Source organism: Malus sylvestris, chromosome 9 (assembly GCF_916048215.2).
Source record: "Malus sylvestris chromosome 9, drMalSylv7.2, whole genome shotgun sequence".
Classification (NCBI taxonomy): Eukaryota; Viridiplantae; Streptophyta; class Magnoliopsida; order Rosales; family Rosaceae; genus Malus; species Malus sylvestris.
The window spans coordinates 34,272,591-34,299,201 of NC_062268.1; the positions used below are offsets into that span (position 1 = coordinate 34,272,591).

At 36.4% G+C, this 26,611-nt stretch overlaps 1 protein-coding gene across 1 annotated transcript; it reads right to left on the reverse strand.

Annotated features, from left to right (window-relative positions):
• Positions 1–3,232: 3,232 nt before the first annotated feature.
• Positions 3,233–5,565, reverse strand: LOC126583126 (uncharacterized). Its single transcript, XM_050247422.1, has 2 exons — positions 5,214–5,565; positions 3,233–4,406 (listed from the first exon to the last, which is right to left on the reverse strand). The coding sequence occupies exon 2, from the start codon at positions 4,400–4,402 to the stop codon at positions 3,422–3,424; it is 981 nt and encodes a 326-aa protein (XP_050103379.1). The 5' UTR covers positions 4,403–4,406; positions 5,214–5,565; the 3' UTR covers positions 3,233–3,421.
• Positions 5,566–26,611: the final 21,046 nt, after the last annotated feature.

Here is a 26,611-nt window from a genome sequence, read left to right on the forward strand (position 1 = left end):
TGCCTCCAACGGTAAAGACATAACCCGTTTGAGAACGCGCCTTGTGCGGATCAGATAAGTATCCAGCGTTGGCATAACCAACAAGGCGAGAATCAACCCGATGAGCATAGGGTGCGGCATCACTCGAGGATTCGTAGGGATAGAATAAGCCCAAATCCGTAGTACCCTTAAGGTAACGGAAGATGTCTTTCACGCCAGTCCAATGTTTGCGTGTTGGTGCATTGCTGTATCTTGCCAAAAGATTAACAGCGAAGGAGATGTCGGGTCTAGTGCATTGAGCTAAGTACAATAAAGCGCCTATCGCACTTAGATAAGGAACTTCAGGCTCCAAAATCTCTTCATCATCCTCCTTCGGACGGAAGGGATCTCGCTTTGCATCTAGCGTACGAACGACCATAGGAGTACTCGAAGGCTTCGCTTTATCCTCATTAAAACGGCGCAACACCTTCTGGGTGTAGTTCGATTGATGTACTAGGATTCCATCCGAACAATGCTCTATCTCGAGGCCGAGACAGTATCGAGTCTTACCTAGATCTTTCATCTCAAATTCCGACTTCAGGTGCGAAGCAGTTCTCGCGAGCTCTTCAGGAGTTCCGATGAGATTCATGTCATCGACATATACTGCAACAATCGCAAATCCGGAATGTGACTTCTTAATGAACACACAAGGGCATAGTTCGTTATTCACATATCCCTGACTAGTCAAATACTCACTTAAACGGTTATACCACATTCTTCCGAATTGTTTCAAACCGTATAGTGAACGCCTCAGCCGAATTGAGAGCATGTTCCGGGGTTTGGAAATATTTGAACCAGTCAATGTAAGTCCTTCAGGAACTTTCATATAAATTTCCGTATCTAAATCCCCATAGAGATACGCGGTTACTACGTCCATCAGCTGCATATCCAGTTTTTCGGAAACTACCAAACTGATAAGGTATCGAAAAGTAATCACATCCATAACGGGTGAGTAAGTTTCGTCATAGTCAATCCCGGGGCGTTGTGAGAAACCTTGTGCTACAAGACGAGCTTTGTAACGCACAATTTCGTTCTTCTCATTACGCTTCCGAACGAAAACCCACTTGTAGCCAACGGGCTTCACATGTGGAGGAGTAGGAACTACAGGTCCAAACACCTTACGTTTCGCAAGTGAATCAAGTTCGACTTGGATTGCTTGTTTCCAGTTTGACCAATCAGCTCTACGTCGACATTCATCAACGGAACGCGGTTCAATGTCATCGCTCAACATGATCTCAGTAGCTACTGCAAATGCTAATGCATCGTCGACAATCATCTCATTTCTACGCCACACATCATCTAAGCTAGCATAATAGACCGAAATCTCACGATTCTTGGGAGGAGGATTCGTCTCTTCAAGGACGCTTCCATAATCTAGAATTTCCTCATGAGTTGGGTAAAATGAGTAAGCGATAGTCGGATTCACGGTAGGCTCTTCAGGACCTTGTGCCGTGGTTTTCCTCTTCCGGGGGTGTGAATCCTTTGAACCAAGGGGTCTGCCACGCTTTTGTGTAGGGGCAGATGATTGGCTAGCCGCTAATGTACGTGGATCACCAGAATTGGCGTCCCGGGCTTCCAGGAGGGTAGTCCGTCGTACATTTGGTACATCCATCTTTGCAGGCGTATTCGCAGCTGGAATATGTGATCTTGTCACGCGCGCTAGATCGGTGAAAGCATCTGGCATGCTCTGAGCTATGCTCTGGAGATCTAATATGCGCTGCACTTCAGCTTCAGACTGAGCGGTGCGGGGATCTAAATGAGACAAAGTGGGAGCCGTCCACGATAATTCGCGTCGTTCATTAGGAACGTTGACGTTCTTATCTCCCCCTAACGACGGGAAGACTGTCTCATAGAAGTGACAATCCGTGAAACGAGCGGTAAACAGATCGCCTGTCAAAGGTTCTAAGTAACGAATAATCGAAGGAGAATCATATCCGACATAGATTCCCATCCTTCGCTGAGGCCCCATTTTTGTACGTAAGGGCGGCGAGATCGGCACATAGACCGCACAACCAAAAACGCGCAGATGCGATATGTCGGGTTCGCATCCGGTGACCAACTGAAGGGCACTAAATGGTTGTGTCGCAACAGGCCTCAGGCGGACCAACTTTGCTGCGTGCAATATTGCATGGCCCCAAGCAGCGATCGGGAGCTTGGTACGTATGACCAACGATCGAGCAATCATTTGTAAACGCTTAATGAAAGCCTCTGCCAGGCCGTTCTGGGTGTGAACATGGGGTACAGGATGTTCAACTTCAACCCCAACCGACATGCAATAGTCATCAAAAGTTTTAGATGTGAATTCTCCAGCATTATCCAATCGAATAGATTTGATCGGATAATCAGGGTGGTGAGCCCTGAGCTTGATAACCTGAGCCAACAGTTTGGAGAATGCAGCGTTCCTTGTGGACAACAAGCACACGTGTGACCAACGTGTAGAAGCGTCAACCAAAACCATAAAATATCTAAATGGTCCGCAGGGAGGTTGAATCGGTCCACAAATGTCCCCCTGAATCCGTTGTAGAAAAATGGGAGGATTCGAACGAATCTTGTCATAAGAAGGCTTAGTAATAAGCTTTCCCATAGAACATGTTTGACATGCAATTTCATGGATCGAACCTAAGCTTCGGGTTAGTGGATGCCCGTGTGAAGTTTTGAGGATACGGCGCATCGCTATTCGTCCAGGATGTCCCAAACGATCATGCCAAAGTGTAATTTCGTGCGCGGTCCCTGTGGTAGGGCCGGCCACATAGTGGCATTCTATGGGGCGTATGGTCGTAGTATACAGACCACTCGGGTTACGCTCCATCTTCTCTAGAATACGCTTCTGGCCATATTCGTAGGAAGTTACGCATAGAAATTCAACTCCGTTTTCTACGTGGGCTTCAGCGTGGTAATTGTTATCTCTAATGTCCTTGAAACTTAGTAACGTTCTTCCGGAACGTGGAGAATAGAGTGCCTCAGCAATGGTCAAGATTGTACCATTGGACAACATTATACGTGCCTTACCGTATCCTTCGATCAGGTTGGATGGGCCTGAGAGGGTTGTCAGAGGTGCATTCTTAGGTACGAAGTTAGTGAAATAGATGCGTTCACGCAAAACAGTATGCGTGGTTGCACTATCTGCCAGACAACTAACTTTCCCACTAGTCATACCTAGAATGAAAAATTAATTTGAATCGGTCACATGCATAAAAGTTTATAAAAACAAGTATCAATTCAAAATAATTTCATTTATTCAAGGAAAAAACTTAATATCCAAAATAAATCGCCAACTAATAATCCAAAACATAAAGGAAAATTGTTCAAAATCAACCAAAAAACAAGGTGGGGTTCGGCCACAAGGTGGAATTCGGCCCCAATTGTCTTATTTTAACTGAAAAATAAGTCTATGTCTAAGATTCTAATCTTCCATAGGAGTGGTATCCTCCTGAAAATCAGAAACCTCCATCTTTGTAGTCTCCGGTTCGTCCACTTGCAGGAAGTTTGATTCAAACTTCGTACGACGAGAATGATATGCATCCACAACCTTCTTGGGAGCACGACAAATACGGGACCAATGGTCCTTGGAACCACAACGATAGCACATATCGTCATTCATTGTGGCAGGTGCTTTGCCCTTATTCTTGAAGTTCGGGGCCTTGGGAGCGAGGTTTGGGCGCTTCTGGGCTTTGTTTCCTCCCTTGGATGGGCCTTGGCTCTGTTGACCTTGGTGGGATGGCTTCTGGCCGCCCTTACCACGCTTCTTTTGGCGTTTTGGGTGCTGATTAGTGCTATAATGTGCTTCAGGCACAGCAGTAGCCCCAGTAGGTCGAGCTTGATGATTCTTCATCAACAGCTGGTTCTGCTTTTCAGCAAGAAGTAAAACAGAGATCAAATCCGAGAACTTAGTGAACTTCTGAGCTCTATATTGTTGCTGCAGGACAATATTAGAAGCAGAGAAGGTCGAGTAGGTCTTCTCCAGGAGATCCTCTTCAGTCAAAGTTTCATTGCAAAACTTGAGAAGTGATCGGATTCGACAAACTTCAGAATTATATTCATTCACAGACTTAAAGTCTTGGAAGCGCAAGTGCTGCCAGTCGTGTCTTGCTTCAGGCAAGAATATGTCATTTTGGTGATCGAAACGATCAGCCAAAGCGACCCATAATGCACGTGGATCCTCCTCAGCAAGGTACTCAGTTTGTAGAGCGTCATGGATATGTCTTCGGATGAAGATCATAGCAGTGGCTTTTTCAGCCTCGCCAACAGGTTTATCTGTTGCTTCTTCAATAGCAGGACGCAAGTTCTTTGCAGTGAGGTGGAGCTTCACATCTTGAACCCACTTGAGGTAGTTCCTTCCAGAAACCTCCAAAGCGGTGAAGTCGAGTTTGTTCAAATTCGACATGTTCCTATCACAAAATGGATGAACAAGATGTGGTTAGTGTAATGGAGAAAAATCAATCCATTCACATAGGAGTAGAACATACAGGTTCTAATAGACATGTATTGGTTTAATTTTGCATGAAAAACTTCGGGTTTTCATGGGTGATATATTTAAGTGAAAACTTCGGGTTTTCAAACAAGGCATGTTTAGAAGAAACTTCGGGTTTCAAAGTAATTATGAACTTCAGGTTCATATATTCCTGCAGGCAAACACAAATATATATGCAAACAAATATGCAAAGAATATATGCAAAAATATTGTATAATGATAAGTGAATTAATTTATTTTTGGTCTTCGGGGCCAAATTAAAGTGTGGGTGAAAATATAAAAACCCATATTATTTAAAAAAATTAAATAATAAAATCTCGGGGCCTAAAAATATAGGCCGAGGACCCTTGGGTGGGATTATAGGCCCACGGGGTGAGAAGAGGGGAATGGGCTGCTGTGTGCAGCCCTAAATTTTTTTTTTTTTTTTTTTTTTTTTTTTTTTTTTTTGTATTCAATTATATTATATGCATGTATAATTTTAATGAATCACATATTTACGTTGATGCATATGCAAATAATAGTTTCAATGCATGTACATATGTAGGATTCAATTCATGACAAATATCAAATTCACATAATTGTAGCAATTTTGATTATGAAGCATACACAATTTATGTAGAATCTAAAATACGTTAAACGTAAAGTTGGGTCATGCATCATGGTGAATGTTCATGCTATCAGGGCTTGCAAAATATCGAGTTAAAAGCCGTTGTTTGGAAAGAACCTGATTGCGTGATGATATGGATGAACTGGTTTGATGCAGAAAAAAAATTTCCAACGTCAGATTCCTAAGCGCAGCGGTAGGAGCGTGCTGATAACGTGTTGTGGTCTATTTTATCTGACAGAGGGACTAGGGCCGGCGGCAGAGAGAGAGAGGAGAGAGATGTGTGTTTGTAGAATTGTAGGGGAATGTGTGTGTTGTTATCCCTCCTACATTGTGCCTTTATTTATAGTAGTAAAGGGAGAGAAGATATTCCTTCTTCTCCAAGTAATACAAGTTGTAATAGGAAAGGATAACTAGAATCAAATCTTATCTAGGATTTACACAATCATACTTAAACTAGGAATGTTTACAACATATTTATATTTATGGCTAAATTTTTTATCATATATTTTTATTTTTAGTTTGTATCTATTGTTAATTTGTACTGATTTTTTTTTTCATTTTTAATTTGTACCCATATATTAGTTTCTTTTTGTGCCCATATTTTTCAAAGTTTTATTTGTGTTTGTACCCATGTGTATACCGTCACATGACATTGTATATTTAATCAATGATAGAAAAATTACATATGGTATATTTATGTTTTATGCCTAAACTTTGTATCATATATTTATATTTTTAGTTTGTACCCACTTTTAGTTTGCAACATTTTTTTAAATTTGTATTATTTTATTTTTAGTTTTATTTTGTACCCATGTATTAATTTCTTTTAGTGCCTATATTTTTTAAAAATTCATTTGTACTAATAATTTTTTAATCTTTTATCTGTATCCTAATTTATTTATAATGTACCCATTCTTCTTTATTAATGTATCACTTTGTTATATGTGAAATGTAACACTTTTTTTTTAACACTATGGATACATTCTTTTGCCATTTCTTATTTCTTATTTTTGCATAGTTTTTATCCATTTATTCAATCAAAATGTTTGAATTTTTTTATTGTAACCGTTTCTACTACTATTATAATGAGGGATTTTAAATTTATAGGATTATAAATCTCATAAAATATCAAACAATTAATGTCAAAACTATTAAAATATAAATATTAATTGTAATATAATGAGATGTACAAAGTCAATGGACTTTGATCAAACTTTGAATACCATTAGGGTGCGTTTGTTGCACCGGACTGTCTTGGACTGGACTAGCTGCAGGGACTAAGATAGACTGGCTTAGACTAGACTAAGCTGGACTGATTTAGTGAAGTGTTTGGTGCAGCGTCGGACTAAGAAGCAGGACTGCAATATTATATTATTTTATATTAAATAAATATATATATATATATAATTAAAATTTTATTATATATTACTATTACTTTATCTTTTTCCAATTTTTTTTTAGAATTCTCTTCTTCTTACTTCTACAATGTCTGTAACCATTTTTCACCCCACTTCTCCATCCCGTCAAACCTCTCTTCCTTCTCCATCCCGTCAAACCTCTCTTCCTTCTCCATCTACCTCTTTTCCCGTCAAACCCCACCTCTGCTTCTCATGAATCACAAAACATAAGGCCCAAATTTTACAAGTTTCTCACATATCACAAAATTCAAATACCAAATTTCACAAATTTCTACTAAATTTCACAAGTTTCTCAGCTTCTTCCCCACCATAAACGAAAACCCCAAATGGTACTTGGGCATTTGGTACGCTTTCAGTCCCGACTTGCATCTGGGTCGCGCACGAACGCGGAGATCGACGGCGAGGTTCTGGTGATGGTCGTCTGGTGGTTGCAACCATGATGATTTTGCTGAGAAAGAGAGTGAATTGAACGAAGAAGAAATGAAGGGAATCAGTGGATTGTTTTTCTGGGTGTAGGCGTTTGGGTGGGATAGTAAAGGCCCAATGGAGTGGGCGAAGGTGCGAATCAGAAGGGAGAGGGCGAAGGCGAAGGGAGACGATGAGGGATCAGCAGCGGGGGAGAGAACGGGACTACCAGTCCGCTTGAAATCGAGGGGTCTCCTTAAGAACGTTTAGCGAACCGTTCAGTCGGGGCGAGTCCCCTTTAGTCCCATTAAACTTAATCCTTGTCCATACCAAACAAGGGACTATAGTCTAGTCTAGTCCTGTCCCCCTTAATCCGGTCAAACAAACGTCCCCTTAAGGTTTTAGTCAAAGAATGTTAAGAATTAGAGACCGCATTCAAAGTATCCCTTTAAATTAACTTATTATTCTTTCCTGCTAATAAAGTAGTACAGCTACACTTTGCGCGTTTTAACACTATTTCTAGTACTCTCTTTTGTTAGACTTAGGGATTATTAATAAGTGAAGCTAATCCAGGTTAAGTTAAAAGTATAAATATCACTTTCAAACAGTACTTTAATTAGCCAAATAAATAATAAAATACATACATGGACTTCACATGAATAACTTTTCAAATGCACTAGTCTACTTGTTAATGTATTATTTTTTGATAAAATAAAATAAAACTGAAAACCCTTAGAGGGCAACGAATACAAAAGTTACCAAAGTGTAAGGCATCCCTTACCATAAGCGAGGAACAGAATAAAGCCAAATACGATCCGGGGAAAGTTTGTGCCCCAAATCAACGAACCTATTTGCAACAAAATTTACTTCTCTAGAAACATGAACAAAAGAAATACAATCAAACTTAAGAGTTTTTTAACATCAACGATAGAGTGATTTCATTGATAAGAACTAAACATTACAAGAGATCTGAACAATACAAGAGGATGCCATATTAGGTACAAAATCTCAAGTGACCAACCTTGGTCTGGAGAGAAATTAGCACAAACTAAGGGGGTTGTATTCAATTGAGAATGTGAGAGATTTTAATTGATTTATAAATCCATAGATTTTTATGGAGTTTAATTGATTTGTAGAGATTCCATATAAAATTTTGATTCAATTCCCTTGAAATTTCATGGGAAGATGTGAGATTTGTGAATGCTTAAAATACATTACGAAATCTATCCAATTTCCTCTAATTCCTCAACTTTCTCAAATTCTTTAAAATTAATTTCTAATTGAATATACCTGGAATGTTATAAACTTCTTTAAAATCTTAATTGAATACCCCTGGATTTCTAAGGATTTTAATAAACTATCTTAAAATTCTAATTGAATACATTTAGAATTTCAAATAATCACTTAAAATCCTGATTGAATACTCCTAGATTCATTAAAAGAATTAAAATCTCTTAAAATCCCAATTGATTACACCCCGCTAAATCAATACATTAACCTCTACATGGCACCACCAGCAATTACCACAAACATGAAGAGCAAACAATACAAATCCAACGCAAAGACTATAGAAACGTCATATTGGTACCGAATGCCAACACAATGCCGTCGCTCAAACAAGCGAGGCCACAACAAATCGCCACAAACGGGGCCACAAAGCACATCACAAAACAAGAAAAGTAGCTAATCCGACAATGGAACCACAAAACAGCTTGTCAACATAGCGAGTGTGACACCGCATTGAGACAAATATGCTGCCTTCGTCGAAAAGACATCACAGATGTGGCCAAAAGAGGCAGCTCAGTCGGGGTATTCCAAGGAGCGCACATCCACCATGGAGAACGTGTGGTGGGAAGTGAATCCGATCCACCACAACCATAAATCTTGCCTACAATCACGAAACCAGGCCAAAATCGAAGGCCTACCTGGATTTGGAAAGAAAACTCCAACCAAAATTGGAGGGTTGTCTGCAAAAAGTGGGAGAAAGGAGGGGGAAACGCGAGGTAGCACTAAGGAGGGTGCCTGGTGGGCGGGCAAAGGCCGAAAACTGGGGAGGGAAGCGGAATTGACGCGGGAGGGGGGGGGTGCAGAAGGATATGGTGGTAGGCGACGAGGTGGGACTGAGCAACGGAGGGAAAAAGAAAGACTAGATGAGGGACTATTAAGGTGTTTAGCAAGCTGCCGATGGCCCCAAACCGAAGTAAGGGACCGGCGGCTGAGAGGCTTTGAGATCTAGGGTTTCTGGTGAGGAAAGGTTAGAGGGAGAGAGCGGCGCCAAGTCTCACCTAATGTTGGTGATTGATCAAACTTAAGAGTTAAGCCTTAATGTCTTTCACCATCATTTGAATTCTTCTCACAAGAACCAGTATAATACTTGTTAATGTATTTTATTAATTACTTGTAAATTAAAAACATACTTCAAAACGCGAAACAATTTCACAACACATGAAAATGCATTGGATGTATTTAAGACCTATGTATTTTATTACTTGTAGTTGCATCAAAAGTACGAAACAATTGTCAGAGTAGGCTATTATCAACAATGCTCCAAGAACTATTGCACGATCATCAATTAGAAAAGAGGAAGTATATGAGAAAAATTAGAAATGAAGAAGGACTATAGTGTGTGTGTGTACACACACACACATTATGAGAAAAATTAGAAATGAAGAAGGGCTATATATATATATATATATATATATATGAAAGATATGTATATGAAATAGTACATAAAAATGAAGGACAATTAGCATGAATGAGTTTTCGACATTTGAATGTAGAAATGGTGAGTGTTTAATATATGTGTTATTATATCATCGTCGCGCGGTTGTTATATCATCTTTGAGTATATGATCAATATGTCATTATGACTAATGATCATTTTTACAACTAAATCTCAAAATCTGATCATCCCTGCTAATTGCCCTAAGATAAAAGCTAAAACTTAGAAACTATTTGAAGTCGTTTTGATTTTCAAAATTTTGTATCATATAATTCTCTTTTCTTAATTCCCTCCCACCCTTTGGCTTTCTTCATAACTTAAATATCCTTGTACTTCTCTATCTTTGAACAAAAAAATTAAAAAAATGAATATTAGAAAGGAAATGCTAGCAAGTCTTATACATCTTCAAAAATGTCATGTTAGTAAGTGTAAGGTTTGTTTAATAACTATTTCGTTTTTAATTTTTAGTCTTCTTCTTTTTTTTTTTTTTTTTTTTTGGTGATAGAGATAAAAAGAATTATATAAAAGAAATGAAGAATGAAGAAGGATGAAGGAAGGCGGTATGATACCTAAAGAGATTATATGAAAACAAAAACATAAAAGCGAAAAAACATAAAGAATTTTCTTCAATATTACGTAGCATTGAATAATACAGGAAATGAATGGTTGAAATTGAAAATAGAAGTTCTAAATAAATATGGAAATGAAATCTCGTGGTTAAGACACTCGTAGCAATACTACGTAGTATTAAGGTCACACCACAACTTAGACTTGTTTTCAATTTTTTCTCTATCATCATTATTTTTGCGTGTGCTCACATGGAACCACATGCATGTATTTAGCAATCACTTAGCCCATCTCTAGCCAAGGGTTATAGGTCACTTTGACAAAATCAGTCTCCAACTAAAGGGCTAAGGATCAAATGAGGCTAAGTTTGGCCACAAAGCAGGTAAAATGTAACCCCAAGTCAAGTTAAGTTGGCCATAGAAAGTAAATAAAATATGAAGAAAAATAAAATATAGAGTTGGGAGATGGAAAATTTAATAATTTTTAAAATATTAATTTTTAGAGAGCTAATTAAACATAGTCCTGCATGACTAGAGATGAACTTAGTTAATAAACATGAGAGAGTTCCCAACCACTATGGATAGATGAAGACTTCAATAAATATTTTCCGTTTTTGCTTGTATGCACAAGCAAAGACTTTGATCCCTTGACAATGTATATTACAATCACATCGATTTACAATTGGTTAATTCTATAATGCCTATTGTTAAAGGGATATTATATTAGAGCTCACATGGCAAGAGATTTGTAGTCTATTGCTTTACATTAACTCTTTATATCTAAGATTTTTTTACGTGTCATCGAGCAATAACTACTACTAACTAGTAAACAATTGAGAGTAATCACATGTTAAGTACACTCTATGTTACAAGGCGAACGAGAATACGATTAGTGCCAGTGGCATACTTGTTAGCTCGTGAAATAACTTAAAACAAATGAACATTAGATATATTTAACCTAAAATGGAATCATTACCAAGAACGAGATGCATCAATTATCGAACATGGTCCGACCACTAAACTTGGAGGAGCATGCAAATAATTCATGCTGCTTGCATTTTCCCTTTGCGGAAATGAGCTCCTTCCCACTTCGTATATTCAACGTAAAATTTTGATAATCGGAATTTTTCAATCTCTTAGTTTTCGTTTGAAAATCATCTCTACAAAGAATTATTCAAATTGGTGCTCGTTTGGTCATCCAAATTATCAAACAAATCAACGGTTCATCATCAATATGCTACTTAGTACATACCCTATTGATTTATTTGATACATTTGGATGATTAACGATCATCGATTTGATAACAGAACATGAGAATTGTAGAAAAAAGAATAGTTGCAGAGAAAGCTTTAAGGAAGAAGATAGAGGATCAGAGAGATGAATACAATCTTTTGCTATTGATGAACTTGAATGAATTACAATCTATCTCATTTCTGAGTTATATAGAGCTATAGAGACTTAGCTCCTACACTAACCACTACAACTAACATACCAAACTCTCTAACAACCTTCTAACTAATCTTTGATGACTCAGCAATATTACACTTCAGTGATGACATGGCAGTCAACTATATTCAACATCCCTCCTCAATCGCAACTGGTATTTCCCAGTTTGAGATTGTAACAATGTCAAATAAAAGATGGACTGTGTAATCCCTTTGTCAGTTTATCTGCAGTTTGATCTTCAATTGGAATGTACAACACCTCCAAGTCTCCTTGTTGAACCCTTTTTCTCACAAAATGATAATCTATGTCAAGATGTTTTATTCTTGAATGAAACACTAGATTTGCACGTGCAATGGCCAACATATTATCATAATGAATACTTGGTGGATTTGTTAAAAACACACCTAAGTCCTTTAAAATATTCCTCACCCAAGCAATATCAACAGTTGTGTGTGCTAGAGCCTTGTACTCAGCCTCAGTGGAGCTTAGAGACACTAAACTTTGTTTCTTACATTGCCATGAAATAGGGTTGTTTCCTAGAAACACCACGTATCCAGTTACAAATCTTCTGGTGTTCAAGTTAGCTACCCAGTCAGAATCCAAAAATGCATTTAACTGAGGCAGTGTATTTGCAAAATATAGGATACCATTATCCATTGATCCTTGAAGGTACCTAAGGATTCTTTTGACCGCTCCAAAGTGATACTCAGTAAGAGAAGACATGAATTGACAAACTGTATTCACTGCATAGGCTATGTCTAGCCTAGTGAAAGTCAAATACTACAAGGACCCTATAGTACTTCTATACAAAGTGGGATCAGCCAGCAAAGTACCCTCAGAGTGAAGCATTTGTTGGTGAGGCTTTCAAGGAGTGTTGACAGGTTTATAGGACTTTAAACCAGCTTTATGTATTAGATCCTTGATATATTTGGATTGATTGACAAATATATCTCTATTCTCCTTATGCTTGATCTGTAATCCCAGAACATAAGTGAGTTGTCCCATGTCTTTCAAGTCAAACACCTCAGAGAGCTCTTGAATAACCTGTTGTATTTTCACAGTACTTGAACCAGTTAAAATTATGTCATCGACATATAACAAAAGTATGATCATATCTGGTTTATCTTTCTTTACAAACAAACTAGTATCAGAGGTTGAAGCATAGAAACCCAATTCTCCTAAATAGCTTGTAAATTTGGAATTCCAAGCTCTTGGAGCTTATTTTAATCCATATAACGATTTCACTAGCTTGCAAACATGTGTAGGATGAGATGCATCTACAAATCCCTATGGTTGCTTCATATAGACCTCTTCTTGTATATCACCGTGAAGAAAAACATTTTTAATATTGAGTTGTCTCAAACCCCAATGATTTATAGTTGCTAGGGCCAGAACAATCCTTACTGTAATGTGTTTTACAACTGGACTAAATGTATCCAAGTAATCAATTCCAAGTTCTTTGGAAAACCCCTGAGCTACAAGCCTTGTTGTATACCTTGAAACACTCATATTTGGGTTTTTCTTCACTTTATATACCCATTTGCTTCCAACTATCACCCTATCCTTGGAAGATGGAACCAAAACCCAAGTTCCTTGAGCTCTAAGAGAATTATACTCCTCATGCATAGCTTTTTGCCAATGTTTTATAGTGGATGCTTTTCTAAAAGATAAGGGTTCTAGCATATCCACAATTTCAGACACAAAAGAATAACCCCCAGTAAAAGGATCTTCCTCAGTGATTTATAATGAACTAAGCTCTGGAAATGAAGCAACTAGTGCAATGTAATTCTTCTTTGCAATAATACCACTTTTTAATCTAGTGACCATGGGGTGCTTGGATATATCATCATGATGACTTGTCTCGGAATTAGATAAAAGAGGAAGAATTACCTCAAGTTGATTGGGTGAATGGATAGGCAACATGGATGTTGTACCAGAGTGATGATTTGATAAGTTTGTTGCAGTTTTGTCACTGATAGTATCATACATTTGACCACTAGGACCTTCAAGTTAACCAAACTTGTATTTCTATCACCACAGCTCATACTTATATTTCTGTCACTATAGCTCATACTTGTGTCACTGGAACTTGAAGATTGTATGCTCTTAGATATGAAATTAGGACTAACTTGTGGAGAAACAGATTGAGTATCTTGAATAACCTAAGATCTCTCATTGGGAATATTTAATTCCACTATTATTGGAGAATTAGAGACCCTTTGTGTTGCTCTATAGTTCCTGTTATCAACTTGTTGCTTGAAATGATACATTTCTTCATCATAAATTACATTCCTGACATACAGATTGACATTATCTGTAGTAGTTTGCAACTCAATATTATTCAATATTTTACTAACAAGGTCTTCAAAGGGGTGGCCTAAACTTTTATGCCAAACTGAGCTTTTTATCTTTTTTCCAACAAAAGCAACACTTCTTTCCAATTTTGCAGCAAAGGACTTTGAAAACACATTGACTAGAATTCGAAACAGCTCTCCATCATCACTACTTCCTTGATACAACATCACTTGAGTTGCCTTGTCCTATATAAAGAAAACTAGATCATCACAAATGAACCAACATCCATTATCTTTGCACAATTTCTTAACAAATAATAAATTCATTGCAATTCTTGGTACATGTAACACATTATGTAAAATTAATGCATGCTGTGGAGTTTTAATGATTGAAGAACCAATAATTGAAATTGGCAAACCTTCTCCATTGCCAACAATTATTTTGGCATCACCCTTATAAGCTATAAGATTGTTTAAAACATCTATATTTGCTGTCATATGATAAGTTGCACCTGTGTCAACCACCCAAGTGTCAGCAGATGCAAATTCATGAATATTATGACCACCATTTGTTGAATTTGGTCCTTGAGTAGTAATTCCAATGATTGATGCAGGAGGTGGAGCACCCTGGTATGAAAAATTGTTTCTATGATAGCACTCTAATGCTATATGGCATTTCTTTCCACATATTTGGCATGCCACAAAACCTGCTGATGATTAGCCATTGTCAGTTCTGAAAAAGCAATTCGGTGTTGTATGTCCCCTTCTAGATCATATTTGGCACTCAGGAGAAATTGAAGATTTGTAGTTGGTATTCCCATTCCAAGAATGCACTTGTTTACTTCCATTCCAAGAACCAGTGGACTGAGACCATTTTCCAATATCAGTAAAAACAAATTGACCCAGACCTGTTTCCAGAGAACCTTAGGTTATTATTTCCTCCAAAGAACCTTCGATTATTAAAATTTGACCTCTGTTGTGGTTGAAAACTTTTGCTTCCATTAAAACTCCCATTACCACCATTATTTCCATAGCCAGAACTAGACCTGGCAATTTTTGACACGACCCGATAACCCTACACGACACGACACGAAATTAACAGGTGTTCGGGTCGACACGATAACGAAACGGGTCGTTATCGGGTAACCCGATAAGCACCTGTTAAGATAACGGGTTGGTTCGGGTATACACGTGGGTAACACGATACACGATAAGCAGAATATTAATTTAATAATTTTATAACCCTAAAAAAATACTATAATAATTATATATATTAATTTAACAATTTTATACCCCTAAAAACTATAATAATTATATATATATATATATATATATATATATATTAAATTAACTATAATAATTATAATAATTATATATACTATAATAATTATACCCCAAAAATATTAACTATAATAGTTATATATATATATATTAAATTTTATACCTCTAAAAACTATAATAATTATACATACAAAATAAATAGATTTAAATCTACTTAATAAATAAATATATATATATATATACACACACACACCATTGAACTTCATGGGATACGAATTATACGAAACTAATTTCAACGATCTAACCGTCAAACTTGTTTGTATATGCTTCGAGATCGCATCAGCAAAAAGTTACAAAAAAAGAACATTCACAGATCAAGTAACGAGACAAAACTTTCCGATGGTTATAAACGAAAAATCACGATTTAACGGTTATTTTAACTCCGATTTTGATGATTTTTTACAGCTACACTCCTTGATCCTATATGAATACAATGAATAAATTCGATCTTCAATTTAAAATATTTACACTAGAATGTTATACTTGATGAAAGTATGAATAAACTCTTAAGTGTTAGTGAATCAATTGTTTTGATGGGATACGCATTCTACGAAACTAGTTTCAACGATCCAACTGTCAAACATGTTTGTATATACTTCGAGATCACATACGCCAAAAATTGCAACAAAAAAACATTCAGAGATCAAGTAACGAGACAAAACTTTTCGACGGTTATAAACGAAAAATCACGATTTAACGGTTATTTTAACTCCGATTTTGAAACTTTTTTACAGCTACACTCCTTGACCCTATATGAATACAATGAATGAATTCGATCTTCAATTTAAAATATTTACATTAGTGGATACCATAAAATCTTATGTTATAATTAGCGAAAATATGAATAAACTCTTTAGTGTTAGTGAATCTATTGTTTTGATGAGACACGCATTTTGCGAAACTAGTTTCAACGATCCAACTGTCAAACTTGTTTGTATATGCTTCGAGATCGCATACGCCAAAAGTTGCAAAAAACAAACATTCAGAGATCAAGTAACGGGACAAACTTTTCGACGGTTATAAACGAAAAATCACGATTTAACTGTTATTTTAACTCCGATTTTGATGATTTTTTACATCTACACTCCTTGACCCTATATGAATACAATGAATGAATTCGATCTTCAATTTAAAATATTCACACTAGTGGATACCACAAAATCGTATGTTATACTTGATGAAAGTATGAATAAACTCTTAAGTGTTAGTGAATCTATTGTTTTGATGGGATACGCATTCTACGAAACTAGTTTCAACGATCTAACCGTCAAACATGTTTGTATATACTTGGAGATCACATACGCCAAAAATTGCATAAAAAACAAACATTCAGAGATCAAGTAACAGGACAAAACTTTTTTACGGTTATAAACGAAAAATCACGATTTAACGGTTATTTTAACTCCGATTTTGAAACTTTTTTACAGCTACACTCCTTGACCCTATATGAATACAATGAATGAATTCGATCTTCAATTTAAAATATTTACACTAGTGGATACCATAAAATCTTATGTTATACTTAGCGAAAATATGAATAAACTCTTTAGTGTTAGTGAATCTATTGTTTTGATGAGACACGCATTTTGCGAAACTAGTTTCAACGATCCAACCGTCAAACTTGTTTGTATATGCTTCGAGATCGTCTATGCCAAAAACTGCAAAAAACAAACATTCAAAGATCAAGTAACGGGACAAAACTTTTCGACGGTTATAAACGAAAAATCACGATTTAACGGTTATTTTAACTCCGATTTTGATGATTTTTTACAGCTACACTCCTTGACCCTATATAAATACAATGAATGAATTCGATCTTCAATTTAAAATATTTACACTAGTGGATACCACAAAATCTTATGCTATACTTGATGAAAGTATGAATAAACTCTTAAGTGTTAGTGAATCTATTGTTTTGATGGGATACGCATCCTACAAAACTAGTTTCCACGATCCAACCGTCAAACATGTTTGTATATACTTCGAGATTGCATATGCCAAAAATTGCAAAAAACAAACATTCAGAGATCAAGTAACGAGACAAAACGTTTCGACGATTATAAACGAAAAATCACGATTTAACGGTTATTTTAACTCCGATTTTGATGATTTTTTACAGCTACACTCCTTGACCCTATATGAATACAATGAATGAATTCGATCTTCAATTTAAAATATTTACACTAGTGGATACCACAAAATCTTATGTTATACTTAATGAAAGTAAGAATAAACTTTTAAGTGTTAGTGAATCTATTGTTTTGATGGGATACGCATTGTACGAAACTAGTTTCAACGATCTAACCGTCATACTTGTTTGTATATGCTTCAAGATCGCATACGCCAAAAATTGCAAAAAACAAACATTTAAAGATTAAGTAACGGGACAAAACTTTTAGACGGTTATAAACGAAAAATCACAATTTAACTGTTATTTTAACTCCAATTTTGATGATTTTTAACAACTACACTTCTTGACCCTATATGAATACAATGATTGAATTCGATCTTCAATTTAAAATATTTACATTAGTGGATACCACAAAATCTTATGTTATACTTAATGAAAGTACGAATAAACACACTAGTGGGTCACTTTCATTAAGCTTTGAGTTCCATTGGCAAGGTTTAAACTTTTGAGAAAGGCTTCACAACCTTGAAAACAAAAACGCTTTCATTTTGCATATCCTTGCACATTTAATATTTGTAATAGATTAGTAGTGTATTTTTTATGAGGCTCTTATTTTCGAGTGTAGATGTAGTACTTAAGCGACAAATGTGTTTTACTGTTTTGAAGTAATATTTATGTGACAATGTGTGGTATGTGCAAATTTAAGAAAAAAAAAAAATTTTCTTAATGGGTCATAACGGGTCATAACGGGTCGGGTCACTTTACCCGTTGGGTAAAGTGACCCGACCTGTTAAGGACCCGTTAAGATAACAGGTGTGACACGACACGACCCGTTAAGATAATAGGTGTTACACGAAAACTACACGAACACGACTGACACGACCCGTTTGCCAGGCCTAGCCAGAACCACCATTACTTCCATAACCAAATCCATTATTAAACCCCTCAGTTCCAGCATTATTTCCATTTCCATCATTGTTTCCATAACCAGCATTAAATCCTTGTGCTCTCTGTGAATTCGAGCTTTCCCCTTGCTCATAACCTGGAAACTGCCATTGTGAATGTGATGAACTACCTTGAACCGACATTGCAAATATTGACTGAGACAGACTAGTCATTCTTAACTTAATACTAGCTTCAGCACCAAGGTTGTGCCCTAAAATCTTTTAGAGAAATTGGTGTTTCCCTAGCAAGAATTATTGTCTTTATCATCTCAAACTCAGCCTACAAGATCATTCTCAGTAATCTTCTTTCCTGCAGCAATCAATTGATCTTTAATACCTTTCAATCTTAATAGATACTTATCCACTGAATCAGTACCCTTTTGTGCAGTGTGAATTTTGTCTTAAGTTGATTAATTCAAACAACTAAAATAGATGCATATCTCTCTTGTATACATTTCCATGCTTCATGAGAATTCTTACATCCAATCACATAATCCATAACATCATCTGAAAAAGTTACAATTAACAGCCTTAACAAAGAAACATCTGTCTTAACCATTCCTTGTATGCAGTGGTTATTTCCTTAGTCACACTAGTATAAGAATTAATAACAAACTTCGGTGGACACTGTAATTATCCATTAAAGAAATCAAAGAGATCATACCCATGTAAAACTGACTAAAACTGATACTTCCATTTCACAAAATTATCTTCTTGTAGTTTGACAGTAATCATACTCAAAAGACTCTCAATTTTAACATTGCTTGACGCCCTATCTTCACCAATGAATACAATTTCAACAAATGAACAACTTTACCAGAATCTTGAACTAGTACACTCTTGGCAATCGACCTTCTAGATAGGAAGAAACCCAACAATTAATCAAAGAATCAATCTTTCAACAATGGCAATCGGCCTTCTTGAATGTAAAAACAATTAAATAGTCAATCAAAGAATCAATCTCTCAGCAATGGCAATTGGCCTTCATTTGCTTTTCAATCAAATAATGGCAATTGGCTTTCAAATTTGACTAATCAATCTTTCACTTAGAAGAAATGGCAATCAACCTTAATACATGAATTAACACATAATTTTTTCACTGAGACAATCAAACAAACAGTTGGAGTGTAAAAGGAAAGACGAAACTTGAATCCTCAATTCTTGAGAAAGAAAGCCAAGAAACCACGCCGGAGATCAACAACTGTTCAAGATAGCACAGTGGAAGTAGCAGCACCAAGGACTGAGACCGTCAGTGATGATATCATGATAATAGAACATGAGAATTGCAGAAAAATGAATAGTTGCAGAGAAAGCTTTAAGGAAGAAAATAGAGGATTAGAGAGATGAATATAATCTTTTTCTATTGATGAACTTGAATGAATTACAATCTATCTCATTTTTTTAGTTATATAGAGCTAGAGAGACTTAGCTCCTACACTAACCACTACAACTAACATACCACACTCTCTAACAACCTTCTAACTAATCTTTGATGACTCAGCAATATTACACTTCAATGATGGCATGGCAGTCAACTATATTCAACATGATTCACATGATTTTTTCTAGGAATGATCTTCAAATTAAGATTTAGAGATTAAACAATTCCGATATTATAAATTTTTTATGTTGAAAAGTGTTATTTGCAAGTAAGAAAATGAGCTCATACCCCAAAAGGAGGAATACAAGTATATATTATCCATTCATGCTAGTATCTTAGGCATCGTGTTTCACACAAAGAAGAGGCAGAAAAGCTCTAAAAAAATTAAGATAGATATTCTGTCTATTCACTCTTATTTTATTTTTTCAAAAATTTCATAGGGAGTGGAAGCTTAAATAAGTCAACAATCATCAAAGAAATATATATGCGTAACCATGGCTTAATTTAAGCTCCGAACTTCCTTTGAAAAGAGTTTCTTGCAAAACCCCATTTTAGCCCGAGATTATTAAATAATGATTTTAGTCAGAAAATTTTAAATCATAACACATAAATTGCTTTCATCTCCAACTCTTTTGGCTTTAGCCTAAATTTTTTTTTTCCGTAACTTTTATGAAAATAAAATTTATGTAGATTATCCTAATTTTATTTTTATGAACATTTTAATCTAAAATTATTTAAATTCCGTAAGTAATTAAAAATCATACAAATACATAGGTATGCATAAAGTTTTAAGTTAAATTTGATTTAAATAATTTTCTTAAATTATTTTAAACGTTAGATTTAACTTTGGGCCGTCAATTTTATTTTATTTTATCATTATATTTGATCTCATTTGACCATAGCCGTTAGATTATAGGTAAAAACAAAAAAAAAAGATTTGAAATATGACAGTTTGGTGAGTCCAGAATAATTTAAGCTAGGCTTAAATCATGGGAGAAATCTAGCCTAGAGATATATTTTCTCCCCAAGGTTTATTTTAGCCCAATGGTTGGAGATGGTTTGGGGGGATTTTGAAGAGTATATTTTAAGTTTTATTTTATGAGTTGGAGATGTTCTTAGAGAGACAAACAACTGCTACCAACCTGGTCTCAACCCCTCATTCCTTATCACACACACATGAGTCTCAACCTTCACTCACCCTCTCTCACCCTCCCATTCACGAGAGGTTCTTGGGTAAGAAAATCGAATTGGGGTTTGGTATCAGAGAAAGTGAAACCAAAGTGAGGCAGCTTTATTATGACAAAAGGGATGGAATACACACACACACACTAGCATATGGGCACACACAAAGTGTGTGAGAATTTTTTTTATTTTTATTCTTGAAATAGGAGAGAGAAAGAGAGTGATAGAGAATATGGGAGTGGGATTTTTTTTTTGTTATTATTATTTTTTAATTAGAAATATGTTAGGATTACATGTAGGTGAGGCTTTGAAAAAAAAAGAGCAAAATTTGATTGTGTGAAATTACATTTCTGCTCCATATTTCTTATTTATGTTCTGTTTTAATTAGAGGGTTAAACTAGTAATTTCATAGGATTTTGGTTAACAATGAGTGTTTTATTAATTAGTAGAGATATATGGTTTTTTTTTTGTCTGGGTCCACACGGATATGTGGTCCAGTTGCCAGACTCCAGATTTTTTTTCTTCTCATTTATAAAGAAATCATAAAAAAAGAAATTAGAAAGGCATTCAGTATCTTTAATTAATTACAATAGTATTATATAAGATTATATTTTTAGACTAGTTTAGTGACATATTATATAACTTGTATAGATTGATCATCAATTAATTGATCATAATAGTGTGACGAAGCAAGTCACCCTTCCTCTAATTCCCTCTAGTACTAGGTAAATGTTATTCGGTACTGGATACCAATTTGACTGGTTGAGATTTAACTAATAATTCGCTCCATACCTTAATGTACTAGGTAATTTAGATTGCACTATATATATACATGCAATCACTGCTCTAACATTATTCATCTTTTTATTTAAGAAAATACAATATTATAAAATTTAAAATGAAGTAATTCACAACATAGAGAAAACTAGAAACAACATAATCTTAGAGGTGTTGAAAGATAAGGCGAGCCAAATTGTACGTAAACGTTTGGTTGTTGAACTTCTATTATAGCCTTACTCTTTTCTCGTTCAAAACAGATAGAAAGAATTCTCAAAGTTGACTCATGAACTACTGTTGTAACCTACTTTCTTTCTGCTCAAAGCTATTAAAAATCAAATTCTGATAGGCAGCCCCCTACTCCAAATCCTAACTAGTTTAAATTACTAATAACAGTGTTGAAACAAAACATCTACTTATTTTGGACTCCAGGTGCCATGCCATATGTACAAATTCCCACGTTTTCGATTATTAACCATCAACTAAACCCCCATCTCCTTGTTGAAATGTAATCTTGTCTTGGTCCAAGACAATTGATCCGGCCCATACACAAAGAAAGATCCATGCACATGCTAGAGAATTCTAGCAAAGTTCAAGTTGGTGGAAGAGTCTAGAAGAATGGTGAGGATTCCACCAACATACAAGATTAATAGATAATTCTAGCTTAGGAAGGTAGTGGAATTATTTAGATATCTCTAGCATGATGCTTCCATGCTTCTCCAAGGTTCCATCCATGCCTATAAAAGGAGAAGGAATCCACACCATTTGAAACAACCAAGAGAGCAAGTAGTGAGAAGTGAGAAGAAGCAACAAAGCTTCTAAGAGTGTTTGAGTATTTCCTCTTGTACTAAGTTTGTGAGTGAATAAAAATCTTGTGTAATAAATTGAGTTTTCTTTCTTTCTTTTGCCTATCAATTCCACTGCATTATATTATTCTTTGTGAGATAAACGTCTCCAAAGTAGTGAAGTCTTTTTAAGCCCTAACAAAGTGGTATCAGAGTTATGGCTAGCAACGTTATGGCAACCTTCCAAGTTCCAGTGCTCGACAACAACAACTTCGATAATTGGAGTATCAAAATGAAGACCCTTTTGGGAGCACACGATGTATGGGAAGTCGTGGAGATATGCTACACTAAGCCAGAAGATGAAACTACTCTGTCCCAACCCCAGAATGAGAGTTTGAAAGATTCAAGAAAGAGAGACAAGAAGGCTCTTTACCTCATCTACCAAGCATTAGATGACAATGGCTTTGAGAAGGTCTCGAGTGCAACCTCCACCAAGCAAGCATGGGAGAAGCTTCAAACCTCTTACAAAGGAGCCGAACAAGTGAAAAAGGTTCATCTTCAAGTATTAAGAGGTGAGTTCAAATCTCTACAAATGAAAGGGTCTAAATCAATCTCTGATTATTTCTCAAGAGTCCTAGACGTTTCCAATCAATTAAAAAGAAACGGAGAAAAGTTAGAAGATGTTAGAATTATGGAGAAGATACTATGCTCGTTGGACCCTAAGTTCGAGCACATTATTGTGACGATTGAAGAAACTAAAAACTTAGAAGAAATTAGTATAGAGCAATTAATGGGTTCGCTACAAGCATATGAAGAGAAACATAAGAAGAGGCAAGGGAATGATGAACAGCTCCTCAAGACGCATGTCCAGCTAAAGAAGAAAGAAGAAAGCTACAACAACGAGATAAGACAGTATGGAAGAAGTCATGGTTGAGGTCACAGATGTGGACATGGACGTGGATGTGGTTGGAACTTCAACAACCATACCAATTACGAAAAAGGAGGAAGCTCAACAAAAGATCGTGGAAGAGGACACTCAAACTTTAGGTATGAAAAATCTCAAGTTCAATGCTACAATTGTCAAAAGTTTGGGCATTATGCTGGGGAATGTAGAGCTCCAAGCAACATGCCTGATGAGAAGGTCAATTATGTGAAAGAAGAGAAAGAAGATAATGACATTGTGCTACTAGCATACAAGAACAATGATGGAGACCAAGACTATACATGGTACCTTGACACCGGCGCCAGCAACCACATGTGTGGAAGAAGAAGCATGTTCGTAGAGCTCAATGAATCAGTGAGTGGCAACGTTCCTTTTGGAGACAAATCCAAAATACCCGTCAAAGGAAAAGGTAACATCTTAATTCCCCAGAAAAATGGCGGTCACCAATTAATTTCAAATGTCTACTACGTGCCCAATATGAAAAGCAACATTTTGAGTTTGGGTCAACTCTTAGAAAAATGTTATGATATTCACATGAAAAATTATAGCCTTTTTCTTAGAGATGACAAAGGAAGATTAATTGCCAAGGTGAAAATGTCAAAGAATAGGATGTTTCCTATGAATATTCAAAATAATGTTGCAAAGTGCCTCAAACATGTTACAAAGACACATCATGACTTTGGCATCTTTGTTTTGGGCATCTTAACTTTGGGGGACTAGAGTTATTATCCAAGAAAGAGATGGTGAGAGGCTTACCGTGCATCAGTCGCCCTGGTCAAACTTGCGAAGAATGTTTACTTGGGAAACAGTTCAGGAAAAGCTTTCCAAAGAAGTCGACCACAAGAGCCCAGAAGCCACTTGAGCTCATTCACACTGATGTGTGCGGTCCAATAAAGCCAAGCTCTTTGGGTAAAAATAATTATTTCATTCTCTTCATTGATGATTTTTTAAGGAAAACCTGGGTGTATTACCTGAAGCAGAAATTAGAGGTATTTGGAGCATTCAAGAAGTTCAAAGTCACCATAGAAAAAGAAAGTGGTTGCAAGATCAAAGCCATAAGATCTGATCGAGGAGGAGAATGCACTTCGAAGGAATTTCAAGAATTTTGTGAAGCCAATGGAATTCGTCGACCTTTGACAGTTCCAAGATCCCCTCAACAAAATGGTGTGGTGGAAAGAAAAAAATCGAACCATCCTCAACATGGCTCGAAGCATGCTCAAAAGTAAAAGATTGCCTAATGAGTTGTGGACAGAAGCTGTATCATGTGCTGTCTACTTATCTAATCAGTCTCCAACAAGAAGTGTGTGGGGAAAGACTCCGCAAGAAGCATGAAGTGGAAGAAAACCAGGTATCTCTCATCTAAGAGTTTTTGGAAGCATAGCCCATGTACATGTACTAAACGAGAAGAGAACCACACTCGACGACAAAAGTGAGAAGTTCATCTTCATCGGCTATGACTCAAATTCAAAAGGCTATAAACTGTATAATCCAAACAATGGGAAGACGGTGATCGGTCGAGACGTGACGTTTGATGAAGAAGGAGAATGGGATTTTTGCTCTCTTGCAGGTGATCTTCACTTATTTCCTCAGTTTGAAGAAGAGAATGAACAAGGGATGATAGAGCAAGCAAGAGAGGTTCAACAAGAATCCACTACTCCACCTGCTTCACCAACATCAACCAATCATGGCAATTCACCAGTATCAGCATTGTCAAGTGGGAACCTAAATGAAAGAGAAGTACCACACATAAGAAGTTTACGAGATCTCTATGAGGTAGCTGAAAGACTTGATAATCCTACACTTTTCTATCTCTTTGCTGATTGTGAACCAGTTGACTTCCAAGAAGCAGTGCAAGATACTAAATGGAAGAAAGTAATGGATGAAGAAATTGAAGCAATCCATAAGAACGAAACATGGGAACTCGCTATTCTTCCGAAAGGACACAAAGCCATCAGAGTCAAGTGGGTGTATAAGACAAAGAAGAATGCCAACGGAGAGGTTGAAAGACACAAGGCGAGACTAGTGGCGAATGGCTATAGTCAAAGAGCCGGAATCGACTATGATGAGGTATTTGCACCCATTGCTCAGTTGGAAACTATACGATTACTAATTTCTTTGGCAGCTCAAAACAAATGGAAGATTCAACAAATGGATGTGAAGTCCACTTTCCTAAATGGAGTCCTTGAAGAAGAAGTCTACATTCAGCAACCGTTAGGCTATGAAATCAAAGGGCATGAAGATAAAGTTCTGAAGCTGAAGAAAGCCCTTTATGGGTTAAAACAAGCCCCACGAGCATGGAATAGTAGCATCGACATGTACTTTCAAGAGAACAACTTCATCAAGTGTCCTTATGAACATGCTCTCTATGTCAAAGTCAAAGATGGAGATATTCTAATTGTGTGCTCATATGTGGATGATCTAATCTTCACCAGAAGTAATCCAAGCATGTATGAAGAGTTCAAGAGAGTAATGACCAAAGAATTCGAGATGACCAACATCGGGTTAATGGCATACTACCTAGGCATTGAAGTCAAGCAGAACAAAAAAGGCATTTTCATCTCCCAAGAAAGCTACACAAATGAGATACTGAAAAAGTTCAAAATGGAAGATAGCAAGCCCATAAGCACGCCAATAGAGTGCGGAGTCAAACTAACCAAGCATGACGAAAGAGAAAATGTAGATCCAACATTTTTCAAGAGTTTAGTTGGAAGCTTGCGCTATTTGACATGCACAAGACTAGACATTCCCTATGCCGTCGGATTAGTCAGTCGCTACATGGAGAATCCCACAACTACACACTTGAAGACCGCCAAAAGAATTCTTCGATACCTTAAAGGTACTGTTAACTTTGGCTTGTTCTATTCAAGTTCTGATAACTACAAACTTGTTGGGTATAGCCATAGTGATTGGGTAGGAGATTCCGACGATAGAAAAAACACTACTGGATTTGTGTTCTTCATAGGAGACACTAAATTCACATGGATGTCGAAGAAGCAACTGATTGTCACTCTTTCTAACTGCGAAGCTGAATATGTAGCTGCTACCTCATGTGTCTGTCATGCAATCTAGTTGAGAAACTTGCTGAAAGAATTAAGCATGCAACAAGAAGAGCCAACAGAGATCTATGTCGACAACAAGTCTGCAATAGCTCTAGCAAAGAATCCATTATTCCATGACAGG

Bases quoted from the DNA above. Each gene is read 5' to 3' on its own strand.
- LOC126583126 (XM_050247422.1), bottom strand. From the start codon at position 4,402: ATGTCGAATTTGAACAAACTCGACTTCACCGCTTTGGAGGTTTCTGGA.